Genomic DNA, 20,054 nt, shown 5'->3' with positions numbered 1-20,054 from the left:
AGCAATATATGGTTATAGTTTTTACTTTTTTACTTAGTATCAATATAGGACTTGGATTTTCACTTGTCTGATTGCAGGGTTAATACCCTGCAATAAATGAGCATTAGGCTATGTGCCCAGGTAGCAGATTTGATGCAGAGCATTTTTGCCTCTCTCTGGCAGAAAAAAACGCATGCAGATTTACATGCGTTTTTTCTACCAGAGAAGCGTTTTTACATGCGTTTTCGAATGCGTTTTTTCAAGCACTTTTCCAAGCAATTTTGAGCATCACTTGGAAAAGTGCTTGACAAGTTGGTCACACAATATAAATCTATGCAACAGGCCACTTAGATGCTTTAAATGCTGCATCTATAGTAAAAAAAAAAAAAAAAAGAATTAAAAAGTTAAAAATAAAAAAAACCTGTATACTCACCTCTCCAGTCTCCTACTGGCGGCGTCCTTCCTCTCTCTTTGGCGTCCCACGGTGTACTTGCAGGACCTGCAGTGCCGTCATTTAGTCAGCTGATGGTCACGCGACCATCACCTGACCGCTGACGTCAGCGGTCGCGTGACCATCAGCTGACTAAATGACGTCACCGCAGGTCCTGCAAGTACATCGCGGGACGCCGAGGAGAGAGGACGCGGCCGAGAGTAGACCGGAGAGGTGAGTATACAGTTTTTTTTATTTTTAACTTTTTTATTTATTTTTTTCACTGCGTGGTAACCGGGATGAAGAGGAGTTGTAGTCTTCTCTTCATCCCGGGTACCACACGCACCACGATTACGCTGCAAATTTACGACCATTGAATTTAATTGAAATGCAGCAAATCCATATATGCCTGCAGGTTTGCTGCGTTTCAACGTTCCTCAATGGCCGCGAATTTGCAGCGCAATCGCGGTAGAAATGGTCATGCTGCATTTTGCAACGCAATGCGAATTCGGCTCGCTAATTAGCTCATCATGTGCACAGCACATCCGAATTCACATTGCTTTGCATGGCAGACGGTTTTACAAGCGTTTTTGCAGCCGCAAAAACGCTACAAAAACGCTACGTGGGCACATGGCCTTAGACCCCTGCCTAAGTAGGACCTAAAAGGCCACTGTATCTATAGACGCAATTTGGTTGCTATAGCAACCATTGTCTCCCAACAATAATATTGCTGGGGTACTATGGAGTGAAAGAGGAAGCCTCTTCCCATTTACAATGATCTACATGCATTGGTCACTATTGACTACGGCATGTAAAGATTTAAATGGCCGCAATCTGTAATATCTCGGATCACAGCCATTGTAGGAAGATCTCAGCTATAATATGCAGCGTATACTCGCTGCTTAGATCTTCGCCTCTCTTCTGAGCTAGCTCCATCAATGTGCTGTACATGTATAGCTTTTGCAGATATTCCTTCCCCGCTGTGCTGTACATCTTGGGAAAGGATTGTAGTGGTTGCTCAAGAGATAAAAAAAAGAAAATGAGATTAGTAGCAAGATTTCAAAAATGAACTACAAGCTATGATGTGAAGTAGCGGCATGTGAAATCTTACTTACTGCCAGAGTTGCTAACCTCCTTTTTAATTTTTTATTTTACAACGTTACATCACCAAAAGTTACAGACAGTCAATATTTTCTTTGACAAATTTGGAAATAAAAAATGAATGATAAAGATAATTAGTAATATACATAATTCCATATTTTTCAAGCAGTTTAACCTTGTTTTTGATGTAAATTAGACCCAAAAAAGTCACAATTTATGCAAAAACTTGCAGATTTGCACTGCCCGGGATTATGAATCTCGGGTGACTTGTTGGAGGAAGGTCGTCGGTGGCTCCTCCACTCTTTATCTTCTCCTATGCGTGTGTCTACAGAGAGACCTGTTAGTCTAGGGGAGTGGGACAAGGAGAAGCTGCCACCGTCCTTCCTCAGACCAGTCATCTGAGACGCATAGTCGTTTGCTTGGATTTCACAGCATGTTTTCTCTGAAATGCTCTAGGTTCAGGCAGCAATTCGTGAAAGTTGTCATATGACGTCTCTTGGAAAAAAAACCTTGCATTTGTTTTGTGGACCATAATATTTTTACATAGCATTCCTGAAAGAGTATCTGTAAGTTTGCTTTACTTGTCTGTATTTGACTTCTAGAGGCAGTTGCATAGAATTGTAATATATTGTTGGACTCTAGCAGGGAGGGCACTAAGGTGTCACTTCTGTCACTTCAACCAATAACTCCGTTCTTCTAGAATAATAACTCTCAGCTCACTACTTTTATAGGACTACCGAGTGAATATTTTTTTGAGACAGCAATGGAACGACCCAAGACTCTCATATAGTGAATACCCCGATGACTCCTTGGATTTGGATCCTTCCATGTTGGATTCTATTTGGAAACCTGATTTGTTTTTTGCTAATGAAAAAGGGGCAAACTTCCACGATGTCACAACAGACAACAAACTACTGAGAATTTTTAAAAATGGAAATGTATTGTACAGTATAAGGTAAGGAAAGTGACAGAACACATTAATATCTATCTATTTAGCTATTTTTATATATTTTTATTCTATTATCTCTCTAATCATGTCTATTGAATTCTCTGTATATTTTCTAATACCTGTCTCTTTCATTATTTTTTCTTTCTTTTATTAATTCATTCTTTCTTTTTTTCTTCTTTCCTTTCTTCCTTCCTTCCTTCATTCCTTCACATCTTCCTTCCTTCCAACCTTCCTTTCATCTTTCCTCATTCCTTCCTTCCCTTCTTTCTTCCTTCCATCCACCCTTCTCTTCTTTCTTCCCTTCTTTCTTTCTTTCTTTCTCTATCTTTCTATTTTTTATTACAATCTATCTATATAATCTGTCTTGCTATTTATTTTCTATTATCTATCTCTCACCTTATTTTCTGTATTTACATCATTATATGTCTATTTTTTATTTTTATGTATCTTTTTATTACAATCTATCTATAATTTTTCCTTCTTTTTGTTTTTCTTTTTCTTTCTCTTCCTTTCTTTCTTTTTTCTTATTTAGACTTTTTTTTTCTCCTTTTCTACATCGACAGTTTTCTGAAGTCATTCCAATATTTGTTTTCCTGTTGTAAGTAATACATTTTAAGTCAGTGTTGCGTATCTAATGCTCGACAGCTCGTTGCTTCGCTCTTAAATACAGCTCTGAACACCGTTTTGCATAAGTTTTCAAAATTTCTAAGTTGGGAAAATGTCAAGTACATTACCCAGTTCATTTCACAATGGCACCAACTGCCTTCTATTTCTCAGTGAAATGTCATTTGGTGTCACTTGAGGAAGAGATACCGTTCTATTCCATGTAATGGTTTGACAGGCTGCACGCACATTTTTTCTTTGTAAAGATGTGTGTGTTGGCTGATGAGTGATTGAACAGAAGAGAAAAATATATTCCGATCTGGATTTTATTTTTAGTTATAAGAGAATTTCTGATTGTTTTACATATTCATACAGAATTGTCTTCTGCTCAGAAAGATAAAAATTCATTTTGTAACTAAAAGATATGTCGTCAATGCATATAAGGAAAACCAGTTGTGTAAGTTCAACCTTTATTTAATTTGTATGGAAACAATGGAAAATAGCATGACACTAATTTACTGATATTAGATATAATTATATCTTAAGTAACTGCTCGAATTGCCCAATTATTATACTTAATTTGGGTGCCTCATTAGAAACATTGGTGGCCTATAGGTAGGATGTGCCACTGACTCGCCTCCTTGGCCGTGGGGCACTCGGATCCGGGCAATAGGGGAATGATGGGGGTAGTAGTGGCAAACCGGTTCCGTGGCTCAGGGTGGTCAGGCCAGTGGTAGTCTGCTATGTGCTTTTGTTAACGTCCGACTACGCCACCCGTGGATTTGCGGTCATTAGGAACCGCCGCTGCAGGGCAGACCGCTGGGGCTGATGGTGTATGCAGCTGAGGTGGTGTGACTCCCCACGGGAAGAGTGCAGCCCCAGGGCAGTGTAGTGGATGGTGGGAGTGATGGTGGTGAGAGTCCCAGTGCTGATAGTGCTGGAGGAGCAAGGACCACACAGACAACAGGTTGCAGTCCAGGGTCTTTACTAGAACAGGTGAACTGACCCACAAACAGGCCCGGCTAGGAGGAGGCCTGGACGTCTGAGAGCAAACGGGAAATTGGCCCTGGTCAGGGTGAGGGTGTAGGCCTACCGTGCTCTCTGCGCTCCTTCTGGCTATCTCCTCCTTATAGGGTAACAGCCCATGTTTCCGAGCTCTCCGTGTATTCTCGCCTGTATGGCTTGCAACGTGGGTTCCTTTCTGCTCCCGGCCTGGTACGGCTTAGCTGGTCCCTTCTGTTGTGGCGGAGCCTCCGGGCTTCTTAGGCCAAGGAACGTACAGTCCCCTGCAGACTGGTTATCTGCTGTAGGACGTGGAATCCCTCACAGCCTCAGACACCAAAGTCTGGTAGATTTGGTTCTTTATCTGCCAGGACAGGCGTACTTCACCTCTTGTCCCTGGCTTGTGGCTCTCCTACTGCCACACTTCCTCTTAGGGTGCAATACAACTGTCCCTCTCTGCTCTGGGACAACTCTCAATCCAGAGACAGGTCGTCCAGTTCTCCCTAACCCTGCCCCCAGTTCCAGCTTTTATAGGGGCAGCCTGCTCCCCCTACTGGCCTGAGACAGGAGGTATTGCATGCTAATGTTCCCCTGACCAGAGAACATCCCCCTTGCTCTCAGACACAGCTTTATTATATTTGTGGCATCCAGGCCAGGGTGACACATTCCCCCCTAGTAAAATTTAGTACTCCGGGACTAAACAATAAACAAAGACAATATGCATGACCATAAAACATTATCAGGAAAGTGACGCACAGATTGAGTTCTTAAGGTCACAGTGTGGTCTGTGACCGGGTGTCCATATCACCAATACAACGGGGAACCTTAACCAGGTGGGGGTCTGTCCTACCCCAAGTCCTTCACAGTCTTAGTTCATTCCTTGGTTAGGCTCCGAACGCAGTCCATACAAAGTCCCGGTTATTAAAAGTCCATAACCTTTGAGTCCGTACGGTAACTGCAAGAAACTGAAACACAGAATTACCAAACATGCATGTAACTTTGCAAACATTTCAGTATTTGGCAACAGGGTTATTTATAATTTTAGTGCACTCTATATTCTCCAGCGAGCGGGTATCTGCCCTTTTGTGCTCCTGGTTGACCTCCTTAACCCACTGTCTGGTGGTGGACCGACCTGGCTTTCCCCACTAGCGTTAGGGGTACAGCTACCAGCTGGGTGTACAGGTAGGGCAGGCAGCTGTCTGCGGATCCTTTGGCTTACCGCAGGCATGGCAGGCTCACTGTCAGCAGAGGGTTGACTCTCCTGGGCTGCTGGTACAGGCTCTTCTGCCTCTGGAGCTGCTTGCTCTTCTCCTCCGTCCTTGGTGATCACGCACACCTTCGGGTTGTCGTGATCAGACTGCAGTACGGTGTAGGGTTCCCTTTCCCACTGGTCGTCCAACTTGTGAAGCCTTCTCTTTCGCTTCAGGACCTGCTCACCAGGTTCTAGGGGACCAGCAGGGGCGTGTTGGTTGAAGAGTTTTTCTTGCCTCTCTCTCACCTGGGCCAGGCTCTTCTCCACATTCTCCTGTACCTTCTTGTACTGCAGTCGCCTCTCCGTATCCCAGTCCGCATCCGGGGAGGTGTCCTCAGGTGTTAGGACTCCCATCTCCAGGTCTACGGGAAGCTTACCTGGTCTAGCTCACATCAGGTAAGCCGGGGTGCAGTTTGTAGCATTCACCGGGATATGGTTGTATAAGTCGATTAGATCCGGCAGTTTTTCTGGCCACAGGCTGCGTTCCTCCAGGGGCAACGTCTTCAGGAGATCAATGACTATATTGTTCATTTTCTCACACATCCCGTTGGTTTGTGGGGCGTTGTCCGAATCTTCTTACAGCCATAGAGGTTGTAGAACTCTTGGAAGATTTCAGCCTCGAACGCTGGACCCTGGTCTGTCAGGACCTGTTCCGGATACCCGTGTGGATGGCAGAAGTATTGCTGGAAGGCTCTGGCCGCTGTTTGGGCTGTCAAGTCCTTTACCGGGACCACCACTAGAAAACGGGAATAGTGGTCCACGATTGTCAAGGCATAGATGTATCCTGACCGGCTTGGAGCCAATTTGACGTGGTCCAGAGCTACCAGCTCAAGAGGCTGCGTGGTGACGATGGGCCTCAAGGGTGTCTTCTGGCTGGCACGATCCTTCCTCCTTAAGTTACAAGGGCCACAGTCCCGGCACCACTTCTCTACAGCCCCTCTCATGCCGACACAAAAGAACCGTTCTCTTAGCAGGAACTCCAGTTTCTTCCAACCGAAGTGCCCCGCTCTGTCATGGTAAGCCCCCAGGACCATAGCTGCATCCCGCCTTGGAACCACAACTTGCAAGGCCAGCTCGTGCGTCCGGTGGTTGACAAACCTTCTGCACAGCTTGCCTTCATAGAGGAACAGCTTGCTCTTCTATTTCCATAGCTGCTTGGCTTCCTCTGGAGCATCCGGATCTATGCGGGCATCTTCCTGGGTCAGCAGATCTTTCACCAGGCGGATTGCAGGGTCACTATCTTGGGTCTCGGCCCAGCTGTGGTGAGGTAGAGGGATTGATCATAACGGTTGTTAAATCCTCCTCTTTCACGCGGTGGGAGTATGGAGCGGCTCCATACCGGTGAAATGCGGGGAGTTCTACTTCCTCCAGCTCTTCTGGGTCTTCATCACCTTCAGGTAAGTGAAGCATTCTTGATAGGGCGTCAGCGTTGGCATTGGTTTTACATGCCCGGTACTTGATCACGAAGTCATAATTGGAGAGACGGGCCATCCACAGCTGTTCCAGGGCACCCAGTCTCGCATTGTCCAGGTGTGTCAACGGGTTGTTGTCCGTGTACACGGTGAAGTTTGCGGAGGCCAGGTAATGCTTGAAGCGTTCCGTTACGGCCCACACCACTGCCAAGAATTCTAGCTTGAAGGAGCTGTAATTCTCTGGGTTCCTCTCGGTGGGCCTCAGCTTCTGGCTGGCGTACGCGATCACCCGTTCTCTGCCCTGTTGGTTTTGCGACAGTACGGCTCCCAGTCCCACATTACTGGCGTCTGTGTGGAGAATAAAAGGCTGGCCATAATCAGAGTAGGCCAGGATCTCATTCCCTGTGAGGGCCATCTTCAACTGGCGGAAGGACTGCTCTTCCGGTTTATCCCATTTGAAGGATGGCTTTTGGCTTCTGGACTTAGACTGTCCTATCAGGAGGTCCTGCATAGGAGCTGCCATCTTAGTGAACCCAGGGATGAACCTTCGGTAGTAGCCTACCAACCCGAGGAATTGCCTCACTTCCTTGATGTTCGAGGAGCTTGGCCAGCTCTTGATTGCTGTGACCTTGTCAGGGTCGGGGGCTACTCCTTCCGCACTTACCACGTGCCCTAGGTACTGGACCTTTGGTTTCAACAGGTGACACTTTGATGGTTTCACCTTCAGGCCATAGCCTGCCAGGGCTTCGAACACCTCGGCCAGGTGCTTTAGATGGTCCTCGTAAGTCTTCGAATAGACGATCACGTCGTCCATGTAAAGGAGGACCGTCTCGAAGTTTCGGTGCCCTAGACAGCATTCCATCAGCCTCTGGAAGGTCCCTGGTGCGTTGCCGAGCCCGAAGGGCATACAGTTGAACTCGCTCAGTCCCATCGGGGTGGTGAACGCGGTCTTCTCCTTGTCAGCCTCTGCCACAGAAACCTGCCAGTACCCGCTAGTAAGGTCCAAAGTAGAAAAGAAGTTAGCTGATTTTAGTGCGGCTAAAGACTCCTCTATTCTAGGCAGCGGATATTCGTCTTTGTGGGTGATACGGTTGATTTGTCTATAGTCCACGCACATTCTCATGGTGCCGTCTTTCTTTTTTACCAGAACCAGGGGGGCTGCCCAGGGGCTACAGCTATCTCTAATGACCCCAGCTTCTTTCATTTCCCGCAGCATACCCTTGGCGTTCTGATAATGTGCAGGGGGTACAGGCCTGTGTCTCTCTTTTATTGGTGGGTGCCTCCCTGTGGGGATGTGGTGTTCTATCCCTTTTACTCTGCCGAAGTCTAGTGAGTGCTTACTAAAGACTCTCTTGTACTCCTGTACCACCCGGTAGACTCCTTGTTTTTGGTGCAGGGGAGTGGAGTCAGCACCCACATGGAGTTTCTGGCACCAGTCCTCCTTTTGTTTCTGGGAGCCATTACCCTCCGCCTGTGGAGATGGAGGCAAAGGCTCCACGGCCCTGATAGCTTTGTGTTCGACAACAAACAGTTTGGCAAGTGTAGCGTACCTGGGTAAGTGTACCTCTCTCTCCCCAATGTTGAGAATGCAAACGGGCACCCTCCCATGTCGGACATCAACCATCCCCCGGGCTGTCAAAATGGTGGGCCTGCTGTCCGAGTACACGGGTTCTACCATGGCTTGGTAGTCTCTACCTCTCAACCCGATTGCAGTCCGACACCAGATCATCATTTCACTTTTAGTAGGCATGGAAATGGGGAATGGGTCACTCATTCTTACGCTACCGATCTCACCATCAGACAGTTCTACCTGCTGCCGTCTCATCAGGGCTTTTATCTCTTTGTTGAGGACTCTCTGTTGGCTGGAACTAGCATTCACTGCCACCTGTTGTAGAATTACAATTACCTCTGAAAGACAATTTTCAATCACGTTAGTACCCACAGTTATTTTAGGGTGACTTTCACGACGGTCAGTGCCCACAATAATCACTCCCTGTGCCGGTAGTTCAACTTTACCAATTTTAATGGTCATCTCCTTGAACCCCATCTGCGGCACGGGTAAGCCATTACTGGTGATGCTCAAGTTACTGTCTGGATACCGTCTTATATCAGCATCAGTCCAATACTGCTTAAAAAATACATAAGGGATAGTAGTTACTTGCGACCCGGTATCCAGCAAGGCGCTCATGGGGATACCGTCCAGCACCATGGGTAAAACCGGGCGCCCCCCAACGTACTTATTGCGCCAATTGTAAGGGCCTGGTGATCTTATGCCTGGGGGTAGGCCCTCTGCCCCAGGTTGGACCCGTTTAAATTACAGTACCTGGAAATGTGTCTGGGCTGGTTGCATCGACGGCAAATGGGCTGTCCATCCTCTGCGTAGCGGTCTGTGGGCCTCCCTCGAAACGACGGGGTCCTCCTCTGTCGACGCCATGGGACATCCTCTGGACTTGAAGCCAGCTCGATGGGTCTTGACGGGTTCACTTGCAACGCCTGGACGGTCCTGGTCAACGCCGCGACGCTCCTGGTCAGCTCCTGGACTTGGTGATGCAGATCTTTCGACGGGGCTTGGTTCAGGGCCTGTGCATCAGCCCCCACAGAGTCCATAGAGGAGGGCGCCACATACTGGTGGTAGGTGAGAGCAGGGCGCCGGGGGTTTATAGCACCACTTGTTGCGGGTTCACGGAGCACTCTTATGGCCCTGTCCTTAAATTGTGCAAAGGTCAGATCAGGGTTCTGAAAGAACATGAGGCGCAGCTGGGTCCTGTGGGCACTAGACAGCAGACCTTCTATAAACTGTTCTGTTAGTAGCTTATCCATATCCTGCACGCTGCCAGGGTCAGCTTGTTGGATGGCTCTCAAGGCTTCCTGCAAATTTAGGGCGTAGTCTCTGATGCTGTCCTGTGTCCGCTGCTTACATCCATAGAACCTCATTTTAATTTCAGCGGAGGTACGTGTGTTAAAGGTACCCTGCAGCCGGGCTAGAATACCCTTCACAGTTCTTTTCTCCTCAGCAGGCCATGACTTTACCTCCCGCTGGGCTGCGCCAGTTAACTGCCCTGTCAGTATGCTAACCTTCTGTTCCTCTGTCAGGGGATAAACTTGGAATAAACTGTACAGCCTTTCCTTAAAGTCAGTTAGGGCATGGGGCTCCCCTGAATACTTAGGCAGCCAGGCCGCTCCAGGGATGTAAGGCAGGGAAAATGGCATCACCGCTGCTGCAGCTGCGCTGGTGGTAGTGGGCGCCTCCGTGTCCGACATCTTCCTCCCCCCTTGTTAAGCGTGGCCTACCTTCCGACGATCCTCTTCTGTAGGCCGCGGCTCCGCTGGTGCTGCTCCGGATGAGGACCTTGCGCCGCGTCCTGGTGACGTCAGCGTCGCTCTCTCTCCCTTCCAGGACCTTGCGCAGCGTCGGTGCGTGGGGCGGAGCTTCAGGTCTCGCGCGGTTTTGACGTCCACGCCCCTCTTCTTCCCACGCGGCGTCCTGAAGATGGCGTCTGATGGCGGGAAAACGACTGAAGATGGAGGGAACCGACAGAAGATGGCGGGAGACGGCTGAAAATGGCGGGAAACGGCTCCGGATGGCTGGAAACCTCTTCTTCAGGTATGTGTACAGTCTTTTTCAGGCACGCAATACCCGTTTGTGGCGGGTTGGTTACTATCCTGCCGACTACGCCAAAGCTGACTCGCCCCCTGGGCCGTGAGGCACTCGGATCCGGGCAATAGGGGAACGATGGGGGTAGTAGTGGCAACCCGGTTCCGTGGCTCAGAGTGGTCAGGCCAGTGGTAGTCTGCTATGTTCTGTTGTTAACGTCCGACTACACCACCCGTGGATTTGCGGTCATTAGGAACCGCCGCTGCAGGGCAGACCGCTGGGGCTGATGGTGTATGCAGCTGAGGTGGTGTGACTCCCCACGGGAAGAGTGCAGCCCCAGGGCAGTGTAGTGGATGGTGGGAGTAATGGTGGTGAGAGTCCCAGTGCTGATAGTGCTGGAGGAGCAAGGAGCACACAGACAACAGGTTGCAGTCCAGGGTCTTTACTAGAACAGGTGAACTGACCCACAAACAGGCCCGGCTAGGAGGGGGCCTGGACGTCTGAGAGCAAACAGGAAATTGGCCCTGGTCAGGGTGAGGGTGTAGGCCTACCGTGCTCTCTGCTCTCCATCTGGCTATCTCCTCCTTATAGGGTAACAGCCCACGTTTCCGAGCTCTCCGTGTATTCTCGCCTGTATGGCCTGCAACGTGGGTTCCTTTCTGCTCCCGGCCTGGTACGGCTTTGCTGGTCCCTTCTGTTGTGGCGGAGCCTCCGGGCTTCTTAGGCCAAGGAACGTACAGTCCCCTGCGGACTGGTTATCTGCTGTAGGACGTGGAATCCTCACAGCCTCAGACACCAAAGTCTGGTAGATTTGGTTCTTTATCTGTCAGGACAGGCGTACTTCACCTCTTGTCCCTGGCTTGTGGCTCTCCTACTGCCACACTTCCTCTTAGTGTGCAATACAACTGTCCCTCTCTGCTCTGGGACAACTCTCAATCCAGAGACAGGTCGTCCAGTTCTCCCTAACCCTGCCCCCAGTTCCAGCTTTTATAGAGGCAGCCTGCTCCCCCTACTGGCCTGAGACAGGAGGTATTGCATGCTAATGTTTCCCTGACCAGAGAACCTCCCCCTTGCTCTCAGACACAGCTTTATTATATTTGTGGCATCCAGGCCAGGGTGACACACCACCAGTGTCCAATCAGTGTGGACCCAACAGCTATCGCCCCCGTCTATTGCTATATCAAACAGCAAGAAAGATGAATGGAACTAACAAAAGACAAAGGGGCAGAGCGCTTTTTTAATTAAACTTTTTATTCTGGCTGGTCGGATATTGGTGGCACGTCTTATCCATTAGCCACAAACATTTCTGATCAGATGTAAGTTATGGAGGGGCCCCTCCACTTTGGTTGAGTTCTTCGCCCACTTTGCAAAGTGGCCTTATTTGACTGCTAAGTCACTGCTATGACTTCTGTAATACGTGCCAGAGATTACGAATCAATACATCTTTAGAGTATTCAGTAAAGTTATGGCGGAAGTGCTTATTTGTATAGGAATAAATATTTTATTTATTATTATTTGCTTTATAGCTCTGGTTACACATCGCAATAGTAAAAGACAGAAAGATTCGTTCCGGCACAATCATCCAGGTAAAGAAACAAAATTTTATTACATCTGTTTAAAAAAGGATAAAAGAAAGCTGACGCGTTTCTGACGCGATAGTAGCGCCCTTAGTCATAGGATGTCACATGTCAGATCCTGTGACTAAGGGCGCTACTATTGCACCAGAAACACTCCAAGTTTCTTTTATCCTTTTTTAAACTGTTCTAATAAAATTTTAAAATTTTGTTACTTTACCTGGATGGTTGTGCCAGAACAAATCCTTCTTTCTTCTTTTATGGCTGTGCTCACCAGTGAGATCGGCACCCTCCAGTGATACTCCAACCTCAGCTTACCCAGGAAACTATGTAGAAGCTCCCAGTCATCTCCAACACATCACAATAGTAATCCTATGTCACAGGAAGCATTATGTGCCATGTTTGTGTTGACTTTGCTTGAGATGTACAGTCTCTTTTAAAAATGTACACCATATTGTATATGTGGTTGTTGTTGTTAAAGACACAGGCAAAACTGGGATATTTATGGGTGTACCCACATGCACATGATGATGGGGAGAATCCACCCAGGCACCATGTTTTCTAGAGTATGAACTGTTCATTGGTCTTTTGGTTCCTATTCACATGGGGAGTGATCACACTCATAACGAACTCTTTTAAAGGGGGCTGTTTCCTGTTCTTAGCATTGTCTGCAGGAAGAGTTATTCAGAGCTGGGTAAAAATGGTAATTGTGCAAAGCCGTAGAGGTGTGGTGGAGGTGGCAGCCAAGGGTTGGCAGTGACAATAAAAAAAATGGAAGCAGTGACCACCCTAAGGGTGCTGGTCTAGAATGCAAGAACATCTATAGTGAAAGGACCTGTAAGGGAATCGAGACCGTAGGGTTGAACTTAGAGTAGGGAGGTGCAGTACATGTCCTGATATCCTAGCATTGGAGACGTGACCATTTCTGCAAGTGTGATATAGAGGCTGCAATACCTCATAGTGACTAGTGTCTTAAAGGAACGTGTCAGCACATTTTTACATATGGAAGTAGTTCTATGGCTGTTGTAGGCGCCTGTTTCCCTCTAAAAAAAAAAAATTACACTTCTAGGTATCCGATGTGCCAGTCATGAGAAATCTACAATAGAAGCCAGAGGTATACGATCAAGCTGGAAGTGCCTTGGGGGAATACCAATGGACTTGCACTGCTTATTCCCAGAGCACTGACACACCCACAGTGCACTTCCAACAAAATTTGCATATGCCTTCTATGCTAGACTTCTCATTGCTGCCACTTTGAATATCTAAAAATAAAGTATTGTGGGCTTACAAAACCATACCACTACCTATATATGTAGAAACATGCTGGACCAAAGTTCGGGTCGGGTACCAGAACCCGAACTTCCACGTATCCGCTCATCCCTAGTCATGTTACCTCACCCTGGATTATTAATCAGATTTTTCTAAAAGCAAATGTTAAACTACTTTACTTACACCTTAAAGCAGTCAGACACTTTATCTTTAGTTTAACAAATGTATTGTGGGCATGATTTTCTGGCATTCTCACTCATCACTAGTAGGAAAACCTGTAATACATATACAGTAAATATTAGGAGGTGCTTCAAAATCATGTCCCCAACACATTTGTTGAAATAAAAACAAAGTGGACAATACCTTTAAGCAAATAGACTGAAAATGTTTGCAACAAAGTATCAATATTGAGCATTTTTACTAATAAACTGTGTGTATCAAATTGTCTCCATAAGATTATGCCACCTTGTTGCGGTGGAATAGCTTTTATGCATTTTTGATCAAAATAGTGTTTACAAAATACCCTATTTACATATACTATTACTCGATTACTTGTTTACTTACTATAGGGTATATGCTCATTTTGTTTTTTTCTTTCTTGGATTTGTCTGTGAAATGGCCATAGTGTGAACTTGCTCTTACATTGCACATATACCAGGTTATTCTTTGGTCTTGTCCATGGTATTTAGATACAGAGATCTGCATATTTGCCCAAGGTAAAGAAAACACTCTGCATTCACCGGAATTCATCAATTGATGGTCTCCATAGATCAGGGATGTCAAACAAACGCACAGAGGGCCAAAATGAAAAACTTGGACAAAGTAGTGAGCCAACCAGTATACAGAATAATGGCCCCACATAGTCCACCATAAAGAATAATGGGCCTCACATAGTCCTCCATACAGAATAATGGGCCTCACATAGTCCTCCATACAGAATAATGGGCCTCACATAGTCCTCCATACAGAATAATGGGCCCCACATAGTCCTCCATACAGAATAATGGCCCCACATAGACCTCAATACAGAATAATGGGCCCCACATAGTCCTCCATACAAAATAATGGGCCCCACATAGTCCTCGATACAGAATAATGGGTCCCACATTGTCCTCCATACAGAATAATGGGCCCCACATAGTCCTCAATACAGAATAATGGGCCCCACATAGTCCTCCATACAGAATAATGGGCCCCACATAGTCCTCCATACAGAATAATGGGCTCCACATAGTCCTCCATACAGAATAATGGGCCCCACATAGTCCTCCATACAGAATAATGGCCCCCACATAGTCCTCCATACAGTATAATGGCCCCACATAGTCCTCCATACAGAATAATGGCCCCCACATAGTCCTCCATACAGAATAATGGGCCCCACATAGTCTTCCATACAGAATAATGGGCCCCACATATTCCTCAATACAGTATTATGGCCACCACATAGTCCTTCATGAAGAGTAATGGGCCCCACATAGAGGTGGTGGTTCTGGTGTCGTGGGCCAAATTTAACCACCTTGCAGGCCATGTATGCTATAGATGATTGCTCAGGCAATGAGCCCCCAACCTGACGGTCTAATAAAGTCACTAAATACAGTACATGTTTGTTTTCAGAAAAAAGCAAGGCACTAATTGCAGCTGGAAATGTTTGTATCTAAGTTCTCAAAGTGTTGTTTCATCAATTTACAGATTCATTAGTTGATCTTGTTAAAGAGCATGTCTGCAGTACATGTCCTATCATTTCACACAGATGTTCTCTTAATAAGGCAGAGTATGAGCGCACATTCATTTTGTAGACGTCTATAAATTATGTATATTATTTAGCATAAATTCAGAAACACATAGGCAAATTTACATTAATCACTCGGAATCCTTAGCGCTGGATAATTTAGATGATCGTGTTAGAGCGAGTCATCTGTATTTTCAGCTCCATACTCTACTTTGGTTTTGCATGTAATACAAGTGAATCCAAGGTCTAATCTTACATAAAGACTATTCCAACTAATTTTTAGGTTCTAGGCAGGAACTATGGGCGAAACTGGAATAGAAGTAGAAAGAAACATTTTATTTTCTATATTTTCAAATTGAAATTAGAAAACTACAACCCCTTTCCACAAACTTAATGCAAAGGAAAATAAATATTTATTTACCTAACAGGCTATGCAGTTCCTGAAGTTTACACAAGCTTATAAAAAAATCTGTCGCCGGGTAATCTGAGAGCAGCATAATGTAGGGGCTGAGACCCTGATTCCAGTGATATGTCACTTACTGGGCTGCATGCTGTAATTTTGATACAAGTTTTCTCTGACCTGTATAACCCCACCCACACCACTGATTGGCAGCTTTCTGTGTACGCTGTATATTGACAGAAAGCTGCCAATCCGTGCTGGGGGCGGGGTTAGATCAGGATGCACGAGACACCTAGTCCTGTAGTGATAATTTCCTGATGATAAAACACTGATTTTATTAAAACAGCAACAGACAGCTCTGTAAGTGAAAAAAAAAATGTCCTACTCAATAAACTACCATAACAGATACATACGAGGAGGTACCCCAAAAAAACAAGAATTGCTTATTTACTTTTATTTATTCAAGATAACATCTTGGAAACATCAATCCCCTTTCACAATCCTGTCCATTAGATGATATGCCCTTGTCCCAATGGTTTTTCCACTATTCAAAATATTTTAGCTATTTTTAGTTAACCTCTTCTTCGTCTTGAAACGCTTTCCCTTTAAGTTTTTCTTCATTCTTGGGAATAAGAGTAAGCCGCAGGGGGCTAGGTCGGGTGAGAAACGACTGTCATGCCGTTTTTTGTCAAATCTGGTTGAGTTTCAACTCTGTGTCGACAGGCGCGTTGTCATGATGAAGCAGTCAGTCCCTCGATCTTCAGAATTTAGGTTGTTTTTTTCTCACTGCCTCACGCCATCGCTTCAGCACTTGCAGGTAGTAATGTTGGTTCACTGTGGTGCCCTTAGGAACAAATTCAACGTGAACGACTCCTTTGATGTCGAAAAAACAAACCATCATGGACTTCAAATTTGATTTCACTTGCCGTGCTTTTTTTGGTCGGGGCGGCGAAGCTGTTTTCCGCTGGCTTGACTGCTGCTTTGCTTCAGGATCACATGTGTAACACCAAGATTCATCCCCTGTGAGTCACCCCCTTACTCGCCCGAGCTAGCCCCTTGCGACTTCTTCTTATTCCCAAAAATGAAGAAAAACCTAAAAGGAAAGCATTTTCAGGACGTAGTATAAGTTAAGAAAAAATAGCTGGAGGCACTTAACAGCATTAGTTCAGAAGAATATAAAAAATGTTTCCAACAGTGGAAAAACCATTGGGACAAGTGCATATCACCTAATGGACAGTATTTTCAAGGGGATTAATGTTTTCAAGATGTTATCTTGAATAAAATAAATTTAGATAAGTAATTCTTGTTTCTTTTGGGTACCCCCTTGTAAAATTAACAAATCGGTGGTATTTTAATGCATAAGAATGAATGAAACATGTTTGACAATTAGTAAAAAAAAAATGACAAGACACATTAAGACTTGGATTAACAATATCTTTTGTATATTTCATTTATTTCCTTCAGATTAACATTAACATTATCTTGTCCAATGGATCTGAAGAACTTTCCTATGGATGTACAGACATGTGCAATGCAGTTGGAAAGCTGTAAGTAATGTAATGGATATTTAAGGTTGCAATTCTAAGTTGCTATTAGTTTTGCAATTAAACAAGATTGATGATGATTATTATACTACATGTGTTGATGATGAAGGAAGAAACAAAGATAAATTGAATTGTTTGCAACCATTATGAAACTCAACCCTATCTTTGGAAATATGAGTTGTTGTTATTATTATGATAATTTTTAAAGTACCATTAATGCCATGGTGCTGTACATGTGCAAAGGGTTCACATACAAATATAAATTACAGTGAATAAACTAAAAGTGACTAACTAACAGTGACTAGTACAGAGGGGGAAGACCCTGACCTCGTAGGCTTAAACTTTACATGATTTTGAGAAAGCAGACAAATAGGTTGGGGTGTTGGAGCAGCTGTTAGTTAATTTATGTTTTAAGGGAGGAGGCAATCACTTTTTTACACAGGGCCCTGTAGGTTTGGATTTCTTTTTCCCTTAATAACAAAGACCTTCATTTAAAAACTGCATTTTGTGATTACTTGTGTTATCTTTGTCTAATATTTACATTTGTTTTGTGATCTGAAACATTTAAAGGGAATCTGTCACCCCCTGGGCGATATCAGATCTCTACTATGGGCATACTGGTGATAGAAAAGTAAATCTATGCTTACCTGTATGGACCATAGAGGAGGTCTGATTGCAGAGAAATCTGGTTTTATAAAGTCTGTTTTCCAGAGGCTTGGCGTCCTCCTATCTGCTTACTATTCCCCTAAATCGCCGCATCTGTGCTAAATTACCATATTCCCACCCTCCCCTGAACGTCACAGGGCCCTGTGACGGGCCCTGAGACGTGCCCTGCTCTGCCTCCCCTCCCACGCATGCACAAAGCGCCGCTCCCATGGAGCGCGCATTGTTTCCCTCCAGCCCCATTTGGCTGCATACTGAGCCGCAACCTTGTATTGTGCAAGCGATGGTGAGTTACTGAGACTTCCGCTCCGCTGGCAGTACGCAGCCAAACGGGGCCAGAGGGAAACAAAGCACGCTCCATGGGAGTGATGCTTTGCGCATGCGCGGGAGGGGAGGCAGAGCAGGGCACGTCTCAGGGCCTGTCACAGGGCCCTGTGACGTGCAGGGGAGGGGGGGAATATGGTAATTTAGCACAGAGGCGGCGATTTAGGGGAATAGTAAGAAGATAGGAGGGGGACGCCAACCCTCTGTAAATCAGACTTTATAAAACCAGATTTCTCTGCAATCAGACCTCTACTATGGGCCATACAGGTATGTATAGATTTACTTTTCTATCACCTGTATGACCATAGTAGAGGTCTGATATCTCCCAGGGGGAGACAGATTCCCTTTAAGTGTAACAAACATGCAAAAGAATAAGAAATCAGGAAGGAGGCAAACACTTTTTCATACCACTGTAGGTGCATATTGATTGGCATGGGAGCGTACAAGGAACGATATGATAATTTTAAACAAGACTACTTGTTAATAAATATTCAAGGGGTATCTTGTGTTTTTGCATGTTGATGGTCAGTTTACTCTTTTGATCTGAAATGGTCTGAATTGATCATAGAGCTGTAGCCAGGCTGGATGTGTCAACACAGAAGAGCTGATGTCATCATTTGGCAAAGTGCAAAAGGCACAATGCACAAGGTGAAATCATTAGCAAATCCATGGCCAATTAGCATTAGAATCCACATGAAACATAAACATGTTTTGCAATGGATTTGCTACTGTCAGTTTCATGATGGAAAAATGTACCATGTATGAATCCACTCCTAAAGGGTTAACAAAACAATTGACTCAATAGTACATATGAAAATAAGCAACTTTGTAATATAAGAAAAATCTGCTTCTTTTTCATCCTGGATTGATCCTTTACTCACAATTAATGGGTAAAATCTGTAACATCTGTATTCAATGAAGATATATTGGAGATGGAAGTTGGTGCTTTTAACTGGTTCAGGACCGCCCACTGTAGATAAACGTCGGCGCCGCCTGGGCTCTGTGCAGCGCCGCCGTTTAAAAACGGTGGGTGGTCCCACAGCCCTCAGGACCCCCACGGACCTGCAAGCGCTGCGGTTCCAGTGCAGAGCGACAGCTCTGACAGGGGACATCATCGGGACCTGATTGGATCAGGTCCCAATGATGCTAACCCTCTCCTATCTTCTATATGCTGTGATCTATAGTGATCGCGGCATATAGAAGATAGTGAGAGGAGAGGGGGTCGTCAACTTACCTCTCCGCCGGCCCCCTGATGCCTTCCAGGACCTTCCGTTGTCATGGCAGCTGGAGGTCACATGACCGCCTCCAGATCTGCCATATATGGTGTCCTGCTAGGCTCAGCCTGCAGCTGAACTCTAGCAGGAGACAGACAGTGTGAAACTGTCAGCAAAGATCTCATCCAATGCAATATATGTCTATTACATTGGATGACATCAGTGATTACAAAAATAAAAATTAATGTCCCATACAGGGACTAAGTAAAAATGTAAAAAAATGTCAAAAAAATGTTTTCAAAATGTTAAAAATAAATCACAAAATAAATAAAAATAAATAAATAAAATATTAAACCAATAAATCCGTATATTTATGCAAAAACAAAAAAAGTACACATATTTGGTATTTCTGCGTCCGAAACAACCCGATCTATCAAACTGTCACACTAATTAACTCCTTCTGTGCACACCGTAATAAAAATAAATAAAAAACGGAGCAAAAAAATATGCTTTTTCATCATATCGCCAAACAAAAAGTGGAAAAAAATGCGATCAAAAAGCAAAATGGAAATAAAAATGGTACCGCTGAAAACGTCATCTTGTTCCGCAAAAAAAAGCTGCCATACAGTTCCATCAGCCGAAAAATAAAAAAGTTATAGCTCTCAGAATAAAGAGATGCAAAAAAAATATTTTTTCTATAAAATTGTTTTATTGTGTAAAAGCGCCAAAACATAAAAAAATATACAGTAAGTGTAGTATCGCTATAAACGTACTGACCCGAAGAATAACGCTGTCTTATCACTTTTACCACACGCAGAACGGCATAAAAAAAAACCTCAAAAAACAATTCCTGAATTGTTGGTTTTTGTTCATTTTACCTCCCAAAAAACGGAATAGAAAGCGATCAAAAAATGTCACGTACCAAAAAATGGTACCAATAAAAATGTCAACTCGTCCCGCAAAAAACAAGCCGTCACATGACTGTCGGCCGAAATATGGAAAAATTATAGC

General features: G+C 45.0%; 1 protein-coding gene across 3 annotated transcripts in view; it reads left to right on the top strand.

Moving 5' to 3' along the window:
* GLRA2 (glycine receptor alpha 2) overlaps positions 1-20,054 on the top strand; it is a 322,491-nt gene that overhangs the window by 48,567 nt on the left and 253,870 nt on the right. For all 3 annotated transcript variants that reach the window (XM_073668082.1, XM_073668081.1, XM_073668083.1), the window contains 2 exons: positions 2,242-2,465; positions 16,763-16,845. In XM_073668082.1, coding sequence (XP_073524183.1) covers positions 2,242-2,465; positions 16,763-16,845 — 307 coding nt within the window. The remainder of the gene's footprint in view (positions 1-2,241; positions 2,466-16,762; positions 16,846-20,054) is intronic.

The sequence above is a fragment of the Phyllobates terribilis genome, unplaced genomic scaffold (assembly GCF_046119375.1).
Source record: "Phyllobates terribilis strain yellow unplaced genomic scaffold, ASM4611937v1 Scaffold_2__4_contigs__length_985480577, whole genome shotgun sequence".
Taxonomy (NCBI): domain Eukaryota; kingdom Metazoa; phylum Chordata; class Amphibia; order Anura; family Dendrobatidae; genus Phyllobates; species Phyllobates terribilis.
This window is presented reverse-complemented; position numbering and strand designations above follow the sequence as displayed.